The 24132-nt window shown below is 46.1% G+C and overlaps 1 protein-coding gene across 2 annotated transcripts in view; it reads right to left on the bottom strand.

Moving 5' to 3' along the window:
• LOC128690452 (uncharacterized) overlaps nt 1-24132 on the bottom strand; it is a 544828-nt gene that overhangs the window by 29561 nt on the left and 491135 nt on the right. For both annotated transcript variants that reach the window (XM_070089732.1, XM_070089733.1), the window contains one exon: nt 2941-6545. In XM_070089732.1, the coding sequence (XP_069945833.1) occupies nt 2941-4772 (1832 nt within the window). In that variant the 5' untranslated portion in view covers nt 4773-6545. The remainder of the gene's footprint in view (nt 1-2940; nt 6546-24132) is intronic.

The following is a 24132-nucleotide window of genomic DNA, read 5'->3' as shown; positions in this document are numbered from 1 at the left end:
GAGGTACCTCGCACCTGGGGCCCCAGTGACCTTTTATACATGTGGGCCCTCGAGGTACCTCGCACCTGGGGCCCCAGTGACCTTTCATACATGTGGGCCCTCGAGGTACCTCGCACCTGGGGGGCCCAGTGACCTTTTATATATGTGGGCCCTCGAGGTACCTCGCACCTGGGGCCCCAGTGACCTTTTATACATGTGGGCCCTCTAGGTACCTCGCACCTGGGGCCCCAGTGACCTTTTATACATGTGGGCCCTCGAGGTACCTCGCACCTGGGGGCCCCAGTGACCTTTTATACATGTGGGCCCTCGAGGTACCTCGCACCTGGGGCCCCAGTGACCTTTTATACATGTGGGTCCTCGAGGTACCTCGCACCTGGGGGCCCCAGTGACCTTTTATGCATGTGGGCCCTCGAGGTACCTCGCACCTGGGGCCCTAGTGACCTTTTATACATGTGGGCCCTCGAGGTACCTCGCACCTGGGGCCCCAGTGACCTTTTATACATGTGGGCCCTCGAGGTACCTCGCACCTGGGGCCCCAGTGACCTTTTATACATGTGGGCCCTCGAGGTGCCTCGCACCTGGGGGCCCCAGTGACCTTTTATACATGTGGGCCCTCGAGGTACCTCGCACCTGGGGCCCCAGTGACCTTTTATACATGTGGGCCCTCGAGGTACCTCGCACCTGGGGCCCCAGTGACCTTTTATACATGTGGGCCCTCGAGGTACCTCGCACCTGGGGGGCCCCAGTGACCTTTTATACATGTGGGCCCTCGAGGTACCTCGCACCTGGGGGGCCCAGTGACCTTTTATACATGTGGGCCCTCGAGGTACCTCGCACCTGGGGCCCCAGTGACCTATTATACATGTGGGCCCTCGAGGTACCTCGCACCTGGGGCCCCAGTGACCTTTTATACATGTGGGCCCTCGAGGTACCTCGCACCTGGGGCCCCAGTGACCTTTTATACATGTGGGCCCTCGAGGTACCTCGCACCTGGGGGCCTCAGTGACCTTTTATACATGTGGGCCCTCGACGTACCTCGCACCTGGGGCCCCAGTGACCTTTTATACATGTGGGCCCTCGAGGTACCTCGCACCTGGGGCCCCAGTGACCTTTTATACATGTGGGCCCTCGAGGTACCTCGCACCTGGGGGCCCCAGTGACCTTTTATACATGTGGGCCCTCGAGGTACCTCGCACCTGGGGCCCCAGTGACCTTTTATACATGTGGGCCCTCGAGGTACCTCGCACCTGGGGGGCCCAGTGACCTTTTATACATGTAGGCCCTCGAGGTACCTCGCACCTGGGGGGCCCAGTGGCCTTTTATACATGTGGGCCCTCGAGGTACCTCGCACCTGGGGGCCCAGTGACCTTTTATACATGTGGGCCCTCGAGGTACCACGCACCTGGGGGGCCCAGTGACCTTTTATACATGTGGGCCCTCGAGGTACCTCGCACATGGGGGGCCCAGTGACCTTTTATACATGTGGACCCTCGAGGTACCTCGCACCTGGGGGGCCCAGTGACCTTTTATACATGTAGGCCCTCGAGGTACCTCGCACCTGGGGGGCCCAGTGACCTTTTATACATGTAGGCCCTCGAGGTACCTCGCACCTGGGGGGCCCAGTGACCTTTTATACATGTGGGCCCTCGAGGTACCTCGCACCTGGGGGCCCAGTGACCTTTTATACATGTGGGCCCTCGAGGTACCTCGCACCTGGGGGGCCCAGTGACCTTTTATACATGTGGGCCCTCGAGGTACCTCGCACCTGGGGGGCCCAGTGACCTTTTATACATGTGGACCCTCGAGGTACCTCGCACCTGGGGCCCCAGTGACCTATTATACATGTGGGCCCTCGAGGTACCTCGCACCTGGGGCCCCAGTGACCTATTATACATGTGGGCCCTCGAGGTACCTCGCACCTGGGGGGCCAAGTGACCTTTTATACATGTGGGCCCTCGAGGTACCTCGCACCTGGGGGGCCCAGTGACCTTTTATACATGTGGGCCCTCGAGGTACCTCGCACCTGGGGGGGCCCAGTGACCTTTTATACATGTGGGCCCTCGAGGTACCTCGCACCTGGGGGGGCCCCCGGAATTACACCATCTAGGCATCTAATACATGTTTTTACTTAAGCTTGCTAGGCTTGTTTCTTTAATTTTCGAAATATACAATAAAATAACAATTTAGCCCATTTTTCTTAATATTTTGTAATGTTCCAAGAATTTTGAAAAGCTCATACGAAGTATATAATAAAAATAAATAGTTTTATCGTTGTAATTGTAAAATATTGGATTTTTAGTCAAAATATTTTCGTTTTCTGTTGACATTATTATTATTATAATCAAGGGGGAAGCGCTAAACCCGGAGGATTATACAGCGCCTGGGGGAGGATGTGGAAGGCATTCAGGCTTAATTCGGGGAACTGGAGCACAGATCCAATTCCCTAAATCAAGAGCCCCTCACCAACATCAAGGAACCTTCCTTGAGGGGTTTCTGTTGAGAGATATATGGATGTTGGAGGGACGGTGATGTTGGAGGGACGGTGATGTTGGAGGGACGGTGATGTTGGAGGGACGGTGATGTGGGAGGGACGGTGATGTGGGATGGACGGTGATGTGGGAGGGACGGTGATGTGGGAGGGGGTTGATGAAAGATGGGGAGAAGAGATGGATGGAGTGGAATGGAGGGGAGATTTTGGTTAGCTGGAGGGATGTGGAGGGATTAGAAGCAAGGTGGAGGTGGTGTGGAGGAGAGAATGAGAGGCAGGGAGTGAGAGGAATGTTAAAGAAGCACGTGGGATGGAAAGAGTTAGAGTGGGAGCAAAAAAATGGAGGAGTATACACAAGAACTTAGTGGATATACACAAGAACGTAGTGGGTTTACACATGAACGTAGAGGGTATCCCAGTAGGGAAACGTACCAGTTTATCTGTTTACTTACGTTCTGGGCAAGGTGCAGTAGGACGGGTTGAGTGCATGCAGCGGCAGGCTGGTGACCTGGTGTTGTTGCAAGTCTTGCGAGCGAGGCAGGTCCAGCAGGTCAGGATATTGGCCACCGTTGCTGCTGGCTCCCATGGACGACTGGGATGCCGATCGGCCGCACATCCTGTAGAAGAGTGCGTCCCTTCCGTGATAGAAGAGATGATCCTTCCATCTAGTAGGATCTTCCAGGGTCGTTCTCGCTGCCCCGACGCCAGATTTTGGAATTTCTACATAGGAGACGCTGCTCGGCGTCGTTGTGGGCAAGGTGACGGGTACCTCCATGGTCTCCTGTCTTTGCCCTTCTGCGGCAGCCTCCAGACTCTTGCTGGAGGGGAAGTCGTCCAAGGGCGCCTCTCGGAGCATCCATGAGGCCTGTGTTTGTTGGGATCTACGCACTGAGGGCTGAGGGTCTTCCAGCTCGTTTGTGGGGACTATATGGTACCCAGCCAACTTGTGGGGCTCCGTACTCTCCGAGCCCCGAGACGTCTGAGGTGTTACAAGCTTATCATCTTCCTGTTGTGGTGGGCGGCTGGTGCGAACTTTACAATATATGAGGAGACACACGATAAGCAGGATGCACACGAGAATAAATATTCCGCCGAGGACACCACTCTTCATGTAGGTGTCATCGACGTTTGCGACGCGCACCTCGGCAACCTCGTGCGACACCTGCAGCGTTAAGTTGACCTCCCTGCGCCCTGCTCTGTTCTCTGCTACGCAGCGGTACGTCCCTTGGTCCAGCGGCACCACGTCCGTAATGGTTAGGTTAGAAATATACGAGGAATAGTAGGGCCCCATGAGTTCGACTACAGTGTAGCGCTGCACCTCGCTTGTGTTCTGCAGGAGACTGTCCCCCACCAACCATGTGACAACTGTCTCCACTTCAGACTCCACCCGACAACCCAACGAGACGTTTTCTCCTTCGGCAGCGAGCACTCTCGGCGCTACCGCCGTCACCAGCGGTGCGCAGACAAACTCTTCTTCGTCCAGAAGCTGCCAGTCACGACCAGCTAGCCATCTGGGATGGGTACACACGGCGGGCACCGACGCCGCTAAATTGTGTTCCTGCATCCATTTGCGTAGCGGTCGTAGATGGCAGTCACAGTGCCACGGATTTCCCTCGAGCTGCAAGACCCGCAGAACCGCTAGCGAGATGAGGTCGCTGGCGTCCATTGTTGTCATTTTGTTATCAGACAAATTCAGGACTTCAAGTCTGGAGAGCGCCATCAGTGCTCCCTCTTCGATAGCGGCGATGCTGTTGTGGCTAATATCGAGGTGGACTAGCTCGGGTGTAGGCACGAAAGCTAGGGCTGGGATGACTGTGAGACTGTTGTGAGCGAGGCGCAGCTCTCTCAGGCCACCCATGTCCATGAGGGCGTCAGAGGGCACCGCTCTCAAGAGATTGTTGCTCAGGTCAAGTTCAACAACGTTGTTCAACATCCTGAATGCTCCCTTCTCAAGCCTCATGAGGTTGCAAAAGTTGAGCCAAACTTTTTGCAAGTTAACGAGGCCGGTGTAGACGAAGGAGTCTCGTGGAAGGATCCTCAGGTTGTTGTGTCGGAGGTCAAGGACTTGTGTCGAGGGATCGAGTCCTCGAGGAATATCGATAAAATGTGCGTCCCTGCAGGCTACCACTTCCTTCCCGTCCCGCCACTTACACTCGCACACTTTGGGGCACTCGGCCAGCGCCCCGAACTCAGTGATAGCTAACGCCCACAGCCACGCCCACAGCAAGGCGGCGCGCCTCCTGGGCTGACACAGAGAGGGACGGGAGGTGGGCGTTGTGTTCATGGTCCGTGTTGGAGACAGCCGCCGCGACCAGTGGGCGGGATGGCCACCTCACTCATGCCGCCCGCACACCTCCAGCCGCCCACATGCTGCACCAAAATGTTTCCCAAGCCCTTAATCTACTCGCTGCTTACTTCTAGGACACCCTGGCTATTATAATGAGATTTTTGTCTCTCGCGTCATCGGCTAATCTGTTTCAGACATTAAATTTCTCCAACGACAAACGATGGCTGGAAAGCTAGCCACAATGTCGCCGCTACAATCGCCGGACCAGCCTTGTCTTCCCTGCCTCCAGCACGTCCTTCTCTTATTTAGAGTTATTATAGTTTTGAGTCCTGTTAAAGGCGATCTGCAGCTCCTGTGCTTTTTGAGGATAAGCTACAGGTGCTGTACTTCTAGCGTGTGTTGAATTACAACTCCTGGGCTTCTTCAGCTCTCTGATATCCAGGTTTTACATTGCAAATACGAAGCAACTAACCTCGCAGTGAAGCCGCTCATTACTCGTCGTACAGAATTTCTGATGGGCACTAGACGGTGTCTTTGGGCAGTTATCTTGAATCAACAGTCAAGAAGACTGGAGCCACCGTGTGTCTCACTGTCACAGCACCATTGTAGCAAGCTGGGAATGGATGTTTTAGAATAACGCTGGGAATGGATGTTCTCGAATACCGAATTTAGTGTTTGGTACTAAGGGTATTTCCTTGGCTTCTACTGGACCTGTTATGGGATTCGATTGTCAACGTTGTGGGTTTAAAATGAACTCGTTGAATAATAATCAAAAGAGAATCCTGCTTCAAAAAATGAAATGTTTCAGCTGTAAACTAAAAAGTTTTAGTTGTGACCTTAAAATATTTCGGTTGTAAGCTTAAAAAAGTTTTATCCTGTGACATTGTAATGTTTCAGCGGTAAGCTTAAAGTATTTTCCAGGTAGAGTTGGATGTTCCAGCTGCGTATTAACACTGTTACCCTTGAAAGTTAAGAGTGGATGTATTTTAGGACTGGAACGTTCCAGTTGTAGAACTGGAGTTTCACGTTGAAGCTTTTGCAATAATCCCGTTTTAGACTTGCAATGTTCCAGTGATACACTTGATGTGTTTCTGCTGAAGATCTGCAGTGTTTCACGCTTTAAATTTGGAGTTTTCCCGTTGAAGATTTGGAATGTTCCCGTTGTAGACTTGGAATGTTCCCGTTGAAGATTTGGAATGTTCCCGTTGAAGATTTGGAATGTTCCCGTTGTAGACTTGGAATGTTCCCGTTGAAGATTTGGAATGTTCCCGTTGAAGATTTGGAATGTTCCCGTTGTAGACTTGGAATGTTCCCGTTGAAGATTTGGAATGTTCCCGTTGAAGATTTGGAATGTTCCCGTTGAAGATTTGGAATGTTCCCGTTGTAGACTTGGAATGTTCCCGTTGAAGATTTGGAATGTTCCCGTTGAAGATTTGGAATGTTCTCGTTGAAGATTTGGAATGTTCTCGTTGAAGATTTGGAATGTTCTCGTTGAAGATTTGGAATGTTCCCGTTGTAGACTTGGAATGTTCTCGTTGAAGATTTGGAATGTTCCCGTTGTAGACTTGGAATGTTCCCGTTGTAGACTTGGAATGTTCCCGTTGTAGACTTGGAATGTTCCCGTTGTAGACTTCTGGTTTATAACGTCTGGTTTATAACGTCTGGTTTATAACGTCTGGTTTATAACGTCTGGTTTATAACGTCTGGTTTATAACGTCTGGTTTATAACGTCTGGTTTATAACGTCTGGTTTATAACGTCTGGATACGATCTGAAAAGGAACAAAATATCTTAGTGAATAACTTTGTGAACTTCCTAGGAAAAAAAAGGTAACGATTATTATTATTATTAATTATTATCATTAATTATTATTAATTGTTAATCATTATTTATTATTATTATTATTATTATTATTATTATTATTATTATTAATTATTATCATTAATTATTATTAATTGTTAATCATTATTTATTATTATTATTATTATTATTATTATTATTATTATTATTATTATTAATTATTATCATTAATTATTATTAATTGTTAATCATTATTTATTATTATTATTATTATTATTATTATTATTATTATTATTATTATTATTATTATTATTAATTATTATCATTAATTATTATTAATTGTTAATCATTATTTATTATTATTATTATTATTATTATTATTATTATTATTATTATTATTATTATTATTATTATTATTATTAATTATTAGGAGTCATACAGAGCTAAAGGAATGCGAGGTAATCAGATTCGATCCACGGAAGGGAAAGGCAGCTCCAACTCCTCGAATCAAGAGCCCTTCACCTCTTAGAACAGATAAAAAAATTGATGGGGCAAATTCTTGCAAGAAATGACACGAGTGTCTCAGATAAAACAAAGCCACAAGGGGGCAAGTAGTGGCTTTGGGCCTTTCACACTGTCTCCAGTGCTTCGTCAGGAGCTTGCAAAATGAGGAAGCTGAACAATGAGATGGAAAATACAGGGTGATGGAGGCAAGAATCACCGCTGAGGCTTCAGTCCCTCCTGTATAGAGTGCTGGTAATGACTACGGGTTCTAATTAGTGTCCGAGGTGCTGTTACAGTACTCTGCTGCGCTAATTTACAAATGTTATTATTGCGTGTAATTTAGGTTGCCTTAACAAGCTGCCGTAATGATGTTGTTTATGATGGAAGTTTGAGTGTAAGTATGCAAATGAAGGCCTACCCACAATGCCAGTGCTTACCTGCTCAACTCACACCTGCTGCCCAGGTTCACCTAGCAGTAAATATGTACCTGGTGTGAGTTGCTTCCTGGGTGCAGTTCTACAGTATGAGACAATCTCCTTAGACCTGTTGCCCCCTGTTTACCTAATAGTAAGTAGGTACTTGGGTGTCAGCCAAACGTTGTGGGTCGCATCCTGGACACATAGCAGCGATTAGGATCCTGGGCGTTAGTCAACAGTTGGGGGTTGCACCCTGGGGATGGTGTTTTGATGGAATATTTCGCGAAGACCAAACAAAGATTTAAAATTATATTTCGGATATAAGGCGACACAGGAACTGCAGAGAAGCAGTGGTGCAAGCAGTGGTCAAGCAGTGGTGCAAGCAGTGGTGCAAGCAGTGGTGCAAGCAGTGGTGCAAGCAGTGGTGCAAGCAGTGGTGCAAGCAGTGGTGCAAGCAGTGGTCAAGCAGTGGTGCAAGCAGTGGTGCAAGCAATGGTGCAAGCAGTGGTGCAAGCAGTGGTGCAAGCAATGGTGCAAGCAATGGTGCAAGCAGTGGTGCAAGCAGTGGTCCAAGTAGTGGTGCAAGCAGTGGTGCAAGCAGTGGTCAAGCAGTGGTGCAAGCAGTGGTGCAAGCAGTGGTCAAGCAGTGGTGCAAGCAGTGGTGCAAGTAGTGGTGCAAGCAGTGGTCCAAGTAGTGGTGCAAGCAGTGGTGCAAGCAGTGGTCAAGCAGTGGTGCAAGCAGTGGTGCAAGCAGTGGTGCAAGCAGTGGTCCAAGTAGTGGTGCAAGCAGTGGTGCAAGCAGTGGTGCAAGCAGTGGTCAAGCAGTGGTGCAAGCAGTGGTGCAAGCAGTGGTCAAGCAGTGGTGCAAGCAGTGGTGCAAGTAGTGGTGCAAGCAGTGGTCCAAGTAGTGGTGCAAGCAGTGGTGCAAGCAGTGGTGCAAGCAGTGGTGCAAGCAGTGGTGCAAGCAGTGGTGCAAACAGTGGTGCAAGTAGTGGTGCAAGCAGTGGTGCAAGCAGTGGTGCAAGCAGTGGTGCAAGCAGTGGTGCAAGCAGTGGTGCAAGCAGTGGTGCAAGCAGTGGTCCAAGAAGTGGTGCAAGCAGTGGTGCAAGCAGTGGTGCAAGCAGTGGTCCAAGTAGTGGTGCAAGTAGTGGTGCAAGCAGTGGTGCAAGCAGTGGTCCAAGTAGTGGTGCAAGCAGTGGTGCAAGCAGTGGTGCAAGCAGTGGTCCAAGTAGTGGTGCAAGCAGTGGTGCAAGCAGTGGTGCAAGCAGTGGTCCAAGTAGTGGTGCAAGTAGTGGTGCAAGCAGTGGTGCAAGCAGTGGTCCAAGTAGTGGTGCAAGCAGTGGTGCAAGCAGTGGTGCAAGCAGTGGTCCAAGTAGTGGTGCAAGCAGTGGTGCAAGCAGTGGTGCAAGCAGTGGTGCAAGCAGTGGTCCAAGTAGTGGTGCAAGCAGTGGTGCAAGCAGTGGTGCAAGCAGTGGTCCAAGTAGTGGTGCAAGCAGTGGTGCAAGCAGTGGTGCAAGCAGTGGTCCAAGTAGTGGTGCAAGCAGTGGTGCAAGCAGTGGTGCAAGCAGTGGTGCAAGCAGTGGTGCAAGCAGTGGTCCAAGTAGTGGTGCAAGCAGTGGTGCAAGCAGTGGTGCAAGCAGTGGTCCAAGTAGTGGTGCAAGCAGTGGTGCAAGCAGTGGTGCAAGCAGGAGGAAGCAAGTGTGTGACGAAGTACCTAGATGAGAGGAAAACAAAAATCAGAGGAGCAAGCAAAGGAGAATAATATATATATATATATATATATATATATATATATATATATATATATATATATATATATATATATATATATATATATATATATATATATATATATATATATATATATATATATATATATATATATATATATATATATATATATATATATATATATATATATATATATATATATATATATATATATATATATATATTGCTTCGTGGGAAGCAAGTCAAAATCCCTCCCTGCCTCTCACTTCCTCCCTGCCTCTCCCTTCCTCCCTGCCTCTCCCTTCCTCCCTGCCTCTCCCTTCCTCCCTGCCTCTCACTTCCTCCCTGCCTCTCACTTCCTCCCTGCCTCTCACTTCCTCCCTGCCTCTCCCTTCCTCCCTGCCTCTCCCTTCCTCCCTGCCTCTCACTTCCTCCCTGCCTCTCCCTTCCTCCCTGCCTCTCCCTTCCTCCCTGCCTCTCCCTTCCTCCCTGCCTCTCACTTCCTCCCTGCCTCTCACTTCCTCCCTGCCTCTCCCTTCCTCCCTGCCTCTCACTTCCTCCCTGCCTCTCACTTCCTCCCTGCCTCTCACTTCCTCCCTGCCTCTCACTTCCTCCCTGCCTCTCCCTTCATCCCTGCCTCTCCCTTCCTCCCTGCCTCTCCCTTCCTCCCTGCCTCTCCCTTTCTCCCTGCCTCTCCCTTCCTCCCTGCCTCTCCCTTCCTCCCTGCCTCTCCCTTCCTCCCTGCCTCTCCCTTCCTCCCTGCCTCTCCCTTCCTCCCTGCCTCTCCCTTCCTCCCTGCCTCTCCCTTCCTCCCTGCCTCTCCCTTCCTCCCTGCCTCTCCCTTCCTCCCTGCCTCTCCCTTCCTCCCTGCCTCTCCCTTCCTCCCTGCCTCTCCCTCCTTCCCTCCCTGCCTCTCCCTTCCTCCCTGCCTCTCCCTTCCCTCCCTGCCTCTCCCCTCCTCCCTGCCTCTCCCTTCCCTCCCTGCCTCTCCCTCCTTCCCTCCCTGCCTCTCCCTTCCTCCCTGCCTCTCCCTTCCCTCCCTGCCTCTCCCTTCCTCCCTGCCTCTCCCTTCCTCCCTGCCTCTCCCTTCCTCCCTGCCTCTCCCTTCCTCCCTGCCTCTCCCTTCCTCCCTGCCTCTCCCTTCCTCCCTCCCTGCCTCTCCCTTCCTCCCTGCCTCTCCCCCTTCCCTCCCTGCCTCTCCCCTCCTACCCTGCCTCTCCCTTCCCTCCCTGCCTCTCCCTCCTTCCCTCCCTGCCTCTCCCTTCCTCCCTGCCTCTCCCTTCCTCCCTGCCTCTCCCTTCCTCCCTGCCTCTCCCTTCCTCCCTGCCTCTCCCTTCCTCCCTGCCTCTCCCTTCCTCCCTGCCTCTCCCTTCCTCCCTGCCTCTCCCTTCCTCCCTGCCTCTCCCTCCCTCAGATCCAAACCTGCCAATCAATTTTTAAATATAATTCTTGCACATTCTGTGTAATCAACAACAAATGGAGCATCATTGTATTTATTATTATGTTATTTTCTCATTATAATTGCAAATCGGCTCCCACGGGGAATTACCTAGAACAGGTGTTTAACATTAATAATTAATTTTACGGTAGAATTGATACTGTGAGTAATTAAGAGAGAGAGAGAGAGAGAGAGAGAGAGAGAGAGAGAGAGAGAGAGAGAGAGAGAGAGAGAGAGAGAGAGAGAGAGAGAGAGAGAGAGAGAGAGAGAGAGAGAGAGAGAGAGAGAGAGAGAGAGAGAGAGAGAGAGAGAGAGAGAGAGCGAGACAGAGAGAGAGAGAGAGAGAGAGAGAGAGAGAGAGAGAGAGAGAGAGAGAGAGAGAGAGAGAGAGAGAGAGAGAGAGAGAGTGGGTATTGCTGTGGGTATCCCAGCTGGTACATCTCTCGTAGTCTCTATCAGCGAGACAATTTGTCAAGATGTCTCCCACTGTGTGGACTAGATTAGTTTCTTTATCTGTTGGTGAGGCGAGTCTGGGAGAGAGAGAGAGAGAGAGAGAGAGAGAGAGAGAGAGAGAGAGAGAGAGAGAGAGAGAGAGAGAGAGAGAGAGAGAGAGAGAGAGAGAGAGAGAGAGAGAGAGATTGCTACATCATCTGACTACTCACACTTTTTGTGAGAATCTTTCAGTAAAATCTGTGTGCAAAAAAATGTACTAATAGACAGAAATAAGCCTTTACTGGGACAACATTTCGCTCTGTCATGTCATAACTTTATAAAACTCAACACAGAACGAAACGTTGCCACACCAAAACCTGTTTTCGCAACGCCTGTCTTTTGTTTATAATTTTTTTTCAGCAGGTGATTTGACTCCGTAGCATCAAGTGGGGGGAGGGGGGTAACTGGTTTATATCTAACTTTCTATCTAACTTCTATTACATCCTGGAATTAAGTTGTGTTGGATGTGTGCTGAAGATCTGGGAAAAAACAATTTGCTGGGGGATGGCGTAGGTCCTCCGCTCCTTCCCTCAGCATCCTTGGCAGCGTTGGAGGTGTGTTGTCACTGGCATGTTCCTGGAGGGTTCTCATTATGCTTACCATGCCCGCTGCTTCAATATTTGCCAAGTCTGTGTGTGTGTGTGTGTGTGTGTGTGTGTGTGTGTTTCCTCCGGCACTGTGTGTGTGTGTGTGTGTACTCAACTATTTGTGGTTGAAGGGGTCGAGTCACAGATCCTGGTCCCGCCTCTTTGCTGGTCGCTAGTAGGTCCACTCTCTCTCCCTGCTCCAAGAGCCTTATCGTAACTCTACTTAAATTTATGTGTACTAATATGCAGTCAACTGCACTCATCTCTGTGTAGTTGCATGGGTCGAGTCTTAGCTTCTGGCCCCGCGTTTCGGCTTGCCGTCTGGTTGTGTGTGTATGCGAGCGAGCAACATATATATATATATATATATATATATATATATATATATATATATATATATATATATATATATATATATATATATATATATATATATATATATATATATATATATATATATATATATATATATATATATATATATATATAATATATATATATATATATATATATATCTGGGAATGCAGATTTCTCCTCCATGGCACAAGGAAGCTCTACACAGAGCGAAACGTTGTCACAGTAAAAGTTTGTCCAGGAACTTGTGTCGTTCCTTCAACATTGTGTGGAGCGCTGTGTTGTGTGGACCCGAGACGAGGCTTGAGGACGTGTTTACACGAAAGACACAATACATGAAGCCGAACTGAAGCCACAACAGCTAGCTGAAATAGAGTCCAGCGCTCCCATTGTGAGCCCAGTTCCCCCCGTTTGTGAGATCAGTCATCCCTTCGTGAGCTCAGCCTTCTTTGTGAACTCAACATTCTTTGTGAGTTTAGATCCCCCTTTGTCAGCTTTTTTTCCTGATCCAAACATGAAAAGGAAAAAAAACAATATCTTCAGTTGCACGAATATATATATGTATATATATATATATATATATATATATATATATATATATATATATATATATATATATATATATATATATATATATATATATATATATATATATATATATATATATATATATATATATATATATATATATATATATATATATATATATATATAACATATATATAACACAACTATGTTAAATTCTAATTGCAGCGTTGAGATCAACGAAGAACTTAATTGAATGTCGTTAAATTACTGTCTCGAAAACAACCAATTGGAGTACAGACTTTTGGAGACAGAAACACGGAGACGAGTACAGAAAACGACGGAGTGGAGACACTACCCTCTGGGAGGACACGACAGCTGAGAGACATCGGTGTCTTGGATACTAAATGACCTACAGATAACAAGATCTTGGAGTTAGGTAAGGCACACATATGCAACAGTTAGGTATTTTTATTTCAAAACGTTTCGCCTACACAGTAAGCTTCTTCAGTCGAGTACAGAAAAGTTGATAGAAGCAGAAGAGACTAGAAGACGATGTAATCAGTCCATCACCCTTAAAGTTTTGAGGTGGTCAGTCCCTCAGTCTGGAGAAGAGCATTGTTCCATAGTCTGAAACAATATGGAGTTGAAGTGACAGGATGGAGCCTTATATAGCGCCAGGAGGTGAGACGTAGGTACAGACCTGAAATCAACTTCGATAACCTCTACTAGTGAGAACGGCTGGATTTGAGAGGGACCTGACCTCCCAACATCTGCGTTCTGCTAGTGACCTACGTCTCACCTCCTGGCGCTATATAAGGCTCCATCCTGTCACTTCAACTCCATATTGTTTCAGACTATGGAACAATGCTCTTCTCCAGACTGAGGGACTGACCACCTCAAAACTTTAAGGGTGATGGACTGATTACATCGTCTTCTAGTCTCTTCTGCTTCTATCAACTTTTCTGTACTCGACTGAAGAAGCCTACTGTGTAGGCGAAACGTTTCGAAATAAAAATGCCTAACTGTTGCATATGTGTCTTACCTAACAACCTGTCAGTATTTTATACCATTTTAATGTTCAAGATCTTGGAGACTAGTAGACCTGCAGACAGAAAGCATTTCGGAGGCCAGTACAAGTATACAGAGTATCGTACTATACATTGAGAGATATACAATATCCTACATACTACGAAACAACTTTCAGTCAACCTCAAGTGTATATATATATATATATATATATATATATATATATATATATATATATATATATATATATATATATATATATATATATATATATATATATATATATATATATATATATATATATATATATATATATATATATATATATATATATATATATATATATATATATATATATATATATATATATATATATATATATATATATATATATAAATTAGAAACCTTTCTTCAGCGTTCAAATTTGCACGTGTATCAAGGATGGTTTGAAGATGAACACGTAGGTGTCATACAAGACCTTCCCCCATCTCTTTCTCATCCTCTTCCATCCCTTCCTCATGCTTCATCTTCCCCTCATCCCTCACCCCCTCCCTCCCCATCTGTGGGTCGCCTGACTATTAGCGACCAAAGTTAAGATTGATAGAGGCTGGTAATGTTATTACACAAAATGTTGCTCTTGTACCCGGTGATATTTACAAAGTTGTATCACACTGCCGATGTTTAGGGGTGCTCCATGTTGCAGATGTTTAGAAGTTTATGTTGCGAATGTGTTATAGGACTCCATGTTGCAGATGTTTAGAAGTTTGTTATGATGCGGGAGTCTTTCACAAAAGGCTAAAAATCTCAGTGCCACAGTACAGTATTTCCAAGGACAGAAGTGGCGTGATCAGTGCTTATTGCACAGTGAGAAAACTAATACAAAATCCTGTATAATGCGATACAGGATCGCCTTATACTGCATTTGTGTTAATTTTTTCATCGTGTTGGTATATTATATGATTTAACCCCAAAGTATTGCAGAGGCACTGAGTCATGAGACTGTGAAACTGACTCATGAGAGTGAGCTGGGGATTAGCTAGACTGTGTAATATTACTCAGATGCGACCGCATCTCCCTCATGCAGAGACTTTCTCTCAGATCCTCTCTCCTCTGAGGACTCGCAAGTGGTATCTCTCAGTGCGTCGGAGCAGACAGTTGTTGATGCAATATGAGAACATTGGCAGGATGATGCATTTGTGTCTGCTGGTGCACAGTCCGTCTCGGAAAGGAAAACAGTCCACAGATGTTCTGCTTAGTATACGACCGTCACCAGTACACTACCGAGGGAGGTTTTATCTCCAGGTATGGAGAGCCACCAGGCAGGAAGGACCACCAGCTATGGAGAACCACCAGGCAGGTAGGACCACCAGGTATGGAAAGTTAGACATGCATTGATGCTTCCACTGAACAAAGAGAGAAAGAAGGTAATATCAGTTTTACAAGAACAGTCGCACGGGTGGTCACTTGGGAGTTAAAAAAAAACGTTGACAAAAATGGTCAAGATCTTATTCTGGTAATAGATGTGTCTGCCCATGACGGGACGTGTGCCACTTGTCAGCTAACAGGGAATACTGGTCAGACCAAACGAAGGTTTTACCAATACCTACGTTGGGTGGACTTGTCTCTAGGCTGGTTACTGGCCGTGTCGGCCTCTTACCTCGTATGAACATGGGAAAAGAGTAATTGGTTACCATTTTACATACTTCTGTTGGGTATTCCGAAAGAACACAATACGATGCATCAATGTGTGCTGTATGATGCAGGCTCTGGTGAGAACCTTTGACAAGTAGCAGTGCCGTGAGAAATGCAATTAGACCAGAGTTCAATCTTCACGTCTGGCAAGATCGTTCATGGAGTTCTTTCATAGCTTTCAATAACCACTTCCGTGTACCACTCTGAAAGTCAAGATTATATTGGGCAAATGTTTTTGTTTAGTGGGTTTGGGTTTGAGAAAGACGTGCCTAGTAAGGGCCAATAAGCCTGCTGCAGTGTTCCTCTTTTCTTTTGCTATTATGTTATAGTGATTAATATTGTCGATTAAGAACTTATTATGTAGAGAGTAAACGTATTTCATGGACATGAAGTGTTGGGTCAGTATCTTGGTTTACTCTTGCGATAAACCTCACGAAAGTCACTTCCATATTAATTAACGTAAACAAACCAGACATGTTGCATTGTAAAAATCGTAGTTTGGTATAGGTTGAACTAGTGAAGAATGTATATACTGTATATAAATGGCATACAATACCGACAAGATGAATAAACAGAAATGTGCAACATCTGGGTATCTTTATTTGTAGACGTTTCGCCCTCCAGTGGCTTTATCAGTACAATACAAGGAAGTAATGTGAATAATTATATACAAAAAATGAGGTAATCAGTCTCTCAGTCTTGGAGCTGGTGAAGAGTACCGTAGTCTTGAAGGAGCTGAAGTATTTCCTTGAAGGAGGAGAAGTAGGAGGGCCCAGATGATCTTCTTCCCCTATCCACGTCAGAGTACTTCCTGATAAGCCGGGCTGTTGTGCATATACCACAGGGCGGCGGCGGTGCACCCACGGCCTAATGAATCAGGCCAGCAACCAGGAGGCCTGGTCTGGGACCGGTGGTCTAGGACCGGACCGCAGATGTAGTGCCCTCCGGAAACGACTGCAGGCTACAGGTTACAGGTTACAAGTTACAGGCTACAGACTACAAGCTACAAACTACAGACTACAGTTCAGTCCCAAGACAAGTCAAAGGTAATATATTTTAACAATGAATTATTATCATATTAACAAAGAATTATTATAGTTTTAACAATGAATTATTATAATATTAACAATGAATTATTATAATATTAACAATGAATTATTATAATACTAACAATGAATTATTATAATATTAACAATGAATTATTATAATACTAACAATGAATTATTATAATACTAACAATGAATTATTATAATATTAACAATGAATTATTATAATACTAACAATGAATTATTATAATACTAACAATGAATTATTATAATACTAACAATGAATTATTATAATACTAACAATGAATTATTATAATACTAACAATGAATTATTATAATATTAACAATGAATTATTATAATACTAAAAATGAATTATTATAATATTAACAATGAATTATTATAATACTAACAATGAATTATTATAATATTAACAATGAATTATTATAATATTAACAATGAATTATTATAATACTAAAAATGAATTATTATAATACTAACAATGAATTATTATATAAACAATGAATTATTATATTAACAATGAATTATTGCAATATTAACGATAAATTATTATAATATTAACGATAAATTATTATAATATTAACGATGAATTATTATAATTTTCAGATAATTGCTTCCACAGTCGTAAATTTACAATTATTTATACGTCATTTGAATATTTTTTTAATTAAAGCTTAAAAAATGTGATTTTTCTCGACATTTTGAAAACAGAAATTTTTATTATTAACTGATTATAATTTAAGGAATTATTAAGTACCAGGTTAACCCCCTCCCTTCCCCTCTCCCCTCTCCCCTCCCCTCCCCTCCCCTCTCCCTCCCTTCCCTCTCCCCTCCCCTCACTACTCTCCCCTCCCCTCTCCCCTCCCCTCTCCCCTCACTACTCTCCCCTCCCCTCTCCCCTCCCCCTCTCCCCTCCCCTCCCCTCCTCTCCCCTCCCCTCCTCTCCTCCCCTCCCCTCCCCTCCCCTCCCCTCTCCTCCCCTCTCCCCTCTCTCCCTCCCCTCCCCTCTCTCCCCTCCCCTCCCTCCCCTCCTCCCCCCTCCCCTCCCCCTCCCTCCTCCCCTCCCCTCCCCTCACCTCTCTCCTCCTCCTTCCCTCCCCTCTCCCCTCTCTCTCCTCTCCCTCCTCCCCTCTACTCTCTCCCCTCTCCTCCCCTCCCCTCCCTCCTCTCCTCCCTCTCTCCCCTTCCTCCCTCACTACTCTCCTCACCACTACTCCCTCCCCTATCTATTCTCCTCTATCCCCTATCTCCCCTCCCCTACCATCTCTCCCCCTCCTCCTATCTCCCCTCCTCCTCCCCTCCCTCACTACTTCTCTCCCTTTCCCCTCCCCTCACTACCTCTCCCCTCCCCACTACCCATTCTCCCCTCACCCCTACCTCCTCTCTATCTCCCCTCCCCTCAACCTACTTCTCCCTCTATCTATCCCCTCTCTCCCTACTCTCACCTCTCCTCCCCTTCTACCTCCCCTCCCCTCACCATATCCTCTCCCCTCACCTCCCCTCTCCCCTCCCCAATATCCCCTACCCTCTCACCTTCTCCCCTCACTACCCCTCTCCCCTCACTCATCTCCCCTCTCTCTCCTCCCCTCCTCCCCTCCACTATTCTCTCCTGACTACTCTCCCCTCACTATTCTCCCCTCATTACTCTCCCTTCACCACTCTCCCCTCACTACTCTCCTCTCACTACTCTCCCCTCACTATTCTCCCCTCACTACTTTCCCCTCACTACTCTTCCATCACTACTCTCCCCTCACTACTCTCTCCTCACTATTCTCCAGTCACTATTCTCCCCTCATTACTCTCCCATCACCACTCTCCCCTCACTACTCTCCCCTCACTACTTTCCCCTCCCCTCAGTTTTTTGCAATGTGTCTCCTCACTGGAGACACTGTGACCTGTGATGTTTGTGTCACACTGTGACCTGTCTTGCTTCACACTGTGACTTGTCTTGCTTCACACTGTGACCTGTCTTGTGTCGCAGTGTGCCCCGTCTTGCGGCACAGTGTGCCCCGTCTTGCGGCACAGTGTGACACGTCTTCTGGCACAGTATTACTTGTCTCGTGTCACAGTGTGACCACCAATATATTTCTCCTCATGTGAAGGTGAAGTCATTATTTCTTCCTGATATCAAGAAACATGTTTTTGTTGTGTTCCAGGAAGTTGTGAATGAGGTGAGTCTATAAAGAGGCTGAGGTACGTAAGAACAATTCGAGTCGAAATTTAAATATATATATATATATATATATATATATATATATATATATATATATATATATATATATATATATATATATATATATATATTTATATTATATATTTATATATATTTGATAATTTATTTATTCATTTATTCAATTATATATAACTGTATACTCTCATACATATATAAATACGTATATACACACGTTCATACATATGTACGTACATACATAAATACATACATACATACATGTTTATGGGATCAAAGGAGCTGAGAGTGTCACCCCAGACAACAAACTCCCCAGAGAGTCAGCCCAGACAACAAACTCCCCAGAGTGTCAGCCCAGACAACAAACTCCCCAGAGTGTCACCCCAGACAACAAACTCCCCAGAGTGGCACCCCAGACAACAAACTCCCCTGAGTGTCACCCCAGACAACAAGCAACCCAGATAACAAACACCCCAGATAACAAACACCCCAGATAACAAACACCTCAGACAACAAACACCACAGATAGCAAACAGTCGCCCCAGACAACAAACACCTCAGACAGTGAGGCTTCAGCCACAACACAGCCAATTGGCTGAGTGAGGAATCGAGAGGAGACAGCCACTTCTATCAGCCACACACCGCTAATAAACACTGTGATGACTGCTGGAACACTGTGATAACGTCTGGAACACTGTTATGACTTCTGGAACACTGTGATGACTGCTGGAACACTATGATGACTTCTAGAATACTGTGGTGCCAGCTGGAACACTGTGATGACTGGTTTAGAAAGACACGTAAGCAAACACTATGACATATTTACTAGAAAACGTTTCGGTCCTGGGGCCTTGATCACTTCTAACATACAGAGGTAGAAAGACATTATATATATATAGGAGGAGAGTGAGGTGTGACGCACGTGACCTGAGGAATGTCTTAAGAACATTAGAACATAAGAATGGAGGAACACTGTAGAAGGCCTACTGGCCCATGCGAGGCAGGTCCTTATCAAAACAACCTCTACCTATGATGAGGACGGGTAGACCATGAAATCATGTGACTCCTGTGTTGTTGGGTTGGTGGTGCTTAAGTATCATGTATGCCAATGTTTTTGAAATTTTGTAGTTTCCAGTGTTGCGTTCTATAGTGTCGGTGACGGCGATTAGTGAGGCTTCTAGGCACCGTCGGCGTCTGAGGTCTGGTTCGGTGAGAACGAGTTGTGCCTCATTCCAGTTCATCAAATGTCCCGTAGAGTCTCTGTGGAGGACACATGAGTACCTTACATCGTCTCTGTTAGAGGCATTTCGATGCTCATTCAAGCGGACTGCAAGATCTCTGCCTGTCTCGCCTACATATTTCTTGGGACAGAACCCACAGGGGATAGTGTAGACGCCTGCTGTAGAAGTTAGGGGTGTGGGGCTGCGTTTCGTAGTGAGGTCTTTGATAGATGATGTGTTTATGGTGGAAACGTTAATGTTACTCATAGCAAGTGCCCGGCGAGTATTCGTGGCAACATCACCACATGGGAGTACTATGAACTGCTTAGGGGGCTGTTCCATGGGCGGTTTGTTGAGGATAGCTTGTGCCTTGAGTCTGCAATCTCGGATGAAGAAAGATGGGAACTGAAGACGTGTAAAGGCTTGTGTTATGTAAGTGCATTCTTCTTCTAGAAAACAAGGGCTGGAGATGCGAAGAGCTCTCAAGAAGAAGGCAATGAGGACTCCTCTCTTAGTGCGGGTGTCTTGGTGTGAATAAAAGTGTATAAGATCGTCCTTGTTGGTAGGTTTTCTATACACTTTGAAGAGAAGTTTGTCACTGTCGGGAGATCTGCACAGTAGAACGTCGAGGAAAGGAAGTTTGCCATCATTTTCGAGTTCAAATGTAAACTTTATTGATGGTTCAACTGCATTGATCTTGTTGAGAAGGGCCTGGATATTGAGACGTCTCGGATAGAAAACCAATACATCATCAACGTATCTTAGCCAGGTAACGGTGTTGGGAATGAGGGTGCTGAATTTCTCTGTCTCCAGGCTTTCCATGAAGAGGTTGGCAAGCACAGCACTGAGAGGGCTGCCCATTGCCATCCCAAAGCACTGTTTGTAACAGTTGTCCTGATACTTGAAGAAGTTGAAATTAACACAAAGTTCCACTAGATTGATGAAATCTAGAAGAGGTAAAGGGAGGTCGTGGTTTTCAGTGAGCCTCTGTCTCAGAATGTTGATTGCAGCGTCAGTAGGAACGTTGGTAAAGAGGGCTGTGATATCGAAGGAAGCCATGCTTTTGTTTTTGACATTCAGGTTGGAAATTCGGGAGAGAAGGTCACCTGAGTGTTTGAGGTGGGCTTGACTGATGGTGCCCAGAAGCGCTGAAAGGTATTTGGCAAGGTGGCCGGCTAGTCTGTGTGGTGCACTCCCTATGCCCGAAGTGATAGGCCGTAGTGGGATGCCAGGTTTGTGTGTCCTAGGAAGGCCATACAGGCGTGCTGGTTTCGGTTGACCTGGTAAAAGTTTAAGTAGTTTTTTGCCTTGTTTTGATTTTCGTAAGCTGCTATGAGCCTTTAGAAGAAAATTCTGGGTACTTTGAAGTAGCACTGATTCTGATACAGGCTGGTATGTGTTGACATCGTTGAGAAGATTTAAAACTTTATTGTTGTAGTCGACAGTGTTAAGTAACACCACACCACCTCCTTTGTCAGCGGTTGTAATGACGATATCATCGTTGTTGGCCAAGTCCCTGAGTGCTTGGATGTATCTTCTGGGAATGACCGGTCTTGAAGGCTCAGTAGCTGCAGCAGTGATAATTCCTTGAACAAAGCCTTTTTGAAACTCGGAGCCTCCAAAAGGTTGGTTCTTGGTTACTATATCCACCAGATTTTGTTTCTTGTTGATGCCGGTAGTAAACTTGAGCCCTAGGCTGAGGGCTTCTGTCTCGCTGACGGTAAGTGTATAGAACGCATCGCTGGAAACTACAAAATTTCAAAAACATTGGCATACATGATACTTAAGCAGCACCAACCCAACAACACAGGAGTCACATGATTTCATGGTCTACCCGTCCTCATCATAGGTAGAGGTTGTTTTGATAAGGACCTGCCTCGCATGGGCCAGTAGGCCTTCTACAGTGTTCCTCCATTCTTATGTTCTTATGTTCTTATGACATTCCTCAGGTCACGTGCGTCACACCTCACTCTCCACATACATATATAATGTCTTTCTACCTCTGTATGTCAGAAGTGATCAAGGTCCCAGGACCGAAACGTTTTCTAATAAATATGTCATAGTGTTTGCTTACGTGTCTTTCTAAACCAACTTGTCGGTATTTATTACCAAGGTTTATACCATCTTGTCTGACACTGCAACACACTATGGACATAGCATACAGAGAATACCTTTCTCTCCTACTCAAAGCTAATAGTCTTCGGAACCGACACATCTTCCTAGAAGACTGTCTTGCTGAGATGGTGGTACCACGGTCCACTCCTCGACAACTGACCACATCTAGACACCCTTTCTCTCCTGCTGTTTACGCCTACCTTAGAGAAAGCTCTGATGAACTGCGACATGCTCAGAAGGAGGCCTCATTACGTGCCGCTCAGATTCGTGCTTCACTTCCTACTCCTGACAGAACTGCAGAATATATACTCAGCCAAATTACCACTGCCAACATCCAACAGAAATTGAAGCTATCACGAAAACTACAAGACCTGTGCTCCCACAGCAAGTGGAGCGAAATGGGAAGACCAGAAATCATAAATAACTTATCTTCCTATACACTAACCGTCACCGAGACAGAAGCCCTCAGCCTAGGGCTCAAGTTTACTACCGGCATCAACAAGAAACATAATCTGGTGGATATGGTAACCAAGAACCAACCTTTTGGAGGCTCCGAGTTTCAAAAAGGCTTTGTTCAAGGAATTATCACTGCTGCAGCTACTGAGCCTTCAAGACCGGTCATTCCCAGAAGATACATCCAAGCACTCAGGGACTTGGCCAACAACGATGATATCGTCATTACAACCGCTGACAAAGGAGGTGGTGTGGTGTTACTCAACACTGTCGACTACAACAATAAAGTTTTAAATCTTCTCAACGATGTCAACACATACCAGCCTGTATCAGAATCAGTGCTACTTCAAAGTACCCAGACTTTTCTTCAAAAGGCTCGTAGCATCTTACGAAAATCAGAACAAGGCAAAAAACTACTTAAACTTTTACCAGGTCAACCGAGACCAGCACGTCTGTATGGCCTTCCTATGATACACAAACCTGGCATCCCACTATGGCCTATCACTTCGGGCATAGGGAGTGCACCACACAGACTAGCCGGCCACCTTGCCAAATACCTTTCAGCGCTTCTGGGCACCATCAGTCAAGCCCACCTCAAACACTCAGGTGACCTTCTCTCCCGAATTTCCAACCTGAATGTCAAAAACAAAAGCATGGCTTCCTTCGATGTCACAGCCCTCTTCGCCAACGTTCCTACTGACGCTGCAATCAACATTCTGAGACAGAGGCTCACTGAAAACCACGACCTCCCTTTACCTCTTCTAGATTTCATCAATCTAGTGGAACTTTGTGTTAATTTCAACTTCTTCAAGTATCAGGACAACTGTTACAAACAGTGCTTTGGGATGGCAATGGGCAGCCCGCTCAGTGCTGTGCTTGCCAACCTCTTCATGGAAAGCCTGGAGACAGAGAAATTCAGCACCCTCATTCCCAACACCGTTACCTGGCTAAGATACGTTGATGATGTATTGGTTTTCTATCCGAGACGTCTCAATATCCAGGCCCTTCTCAACAAGATCAATGCAGTTGAACCATCAATAAAGTTTACATTTGAACTCGAAAATGATGGCAAACTTCCTTTCCTCGACGTTCTACTGTGCAGATCTCCCGACAGTGACAAACTTCTCTTCAAAGTGTATAGAAAACCTACCAGCAAGGACGATCTTATACACTTTTATTCACACCAAGACACCCGCACTAAGAGAGGAGCCCTCATTGGCTTCTTCTTGAGAGCTCTTCGCATCTCCAGCCCTTGTTTTCTAGAAGAAGACTGCACTTACATAACACAAGCCTTTACACGTCTTCAGTTCCCATCTTTCTTCATCCGAGATTGCAGACTCAAGGCACAAGCTATCCTCAACAAACCGCCCATGGAACAGCCCCCTAAGCAGTTCATAGTACTCCCATGTGGTGATGTTGCCACGAATACTCGCCGGGCACTTGCTATGAGTAACATTAACGTTTCCACCATAAAAATCACCTATCAAAGACCTCACTACGAAACGCAGCCCCACACCTCTAACTTCTACAGCAGGCGTCTACACTATCCCCTGTGGGTTCTGTCCCAAGAAATATGTAGGCGAGACAGGCAGAGATCTTGCAGTCCTCCTGAATGAGCATCGAAATGCCTCTAACAGAGACGATGTAAGGTACGCCTGTGTCCTCCACAGAGACTCCACGGGGCATTTGATGAACTGGAATGAGGCACAACTCGTTCTCACCGAACCAGACCTCAGACGCCGACGGTGC

This window comes from Cherax quadricarinatus, chromosome 29 (genome assembly GCF_038502225.1).
Source record: "Cherax quadricarinatus isolate ZL_2023a chromosome 29, ASM3850222v1, whole genome shotgun sequence".
Classification (NCBI taxonomy): domain Eukaryota; kingdom Metazoa; phylum Arthropoda; class Malacostraca; order Decapoda; family Parastacidae; genus Cherax; species Cherax quadricarinatus.
Note: the sequence above shows the minus strand (reverse complement) of the source record. Positions and strands in the feature narration are given on the sequence as shown.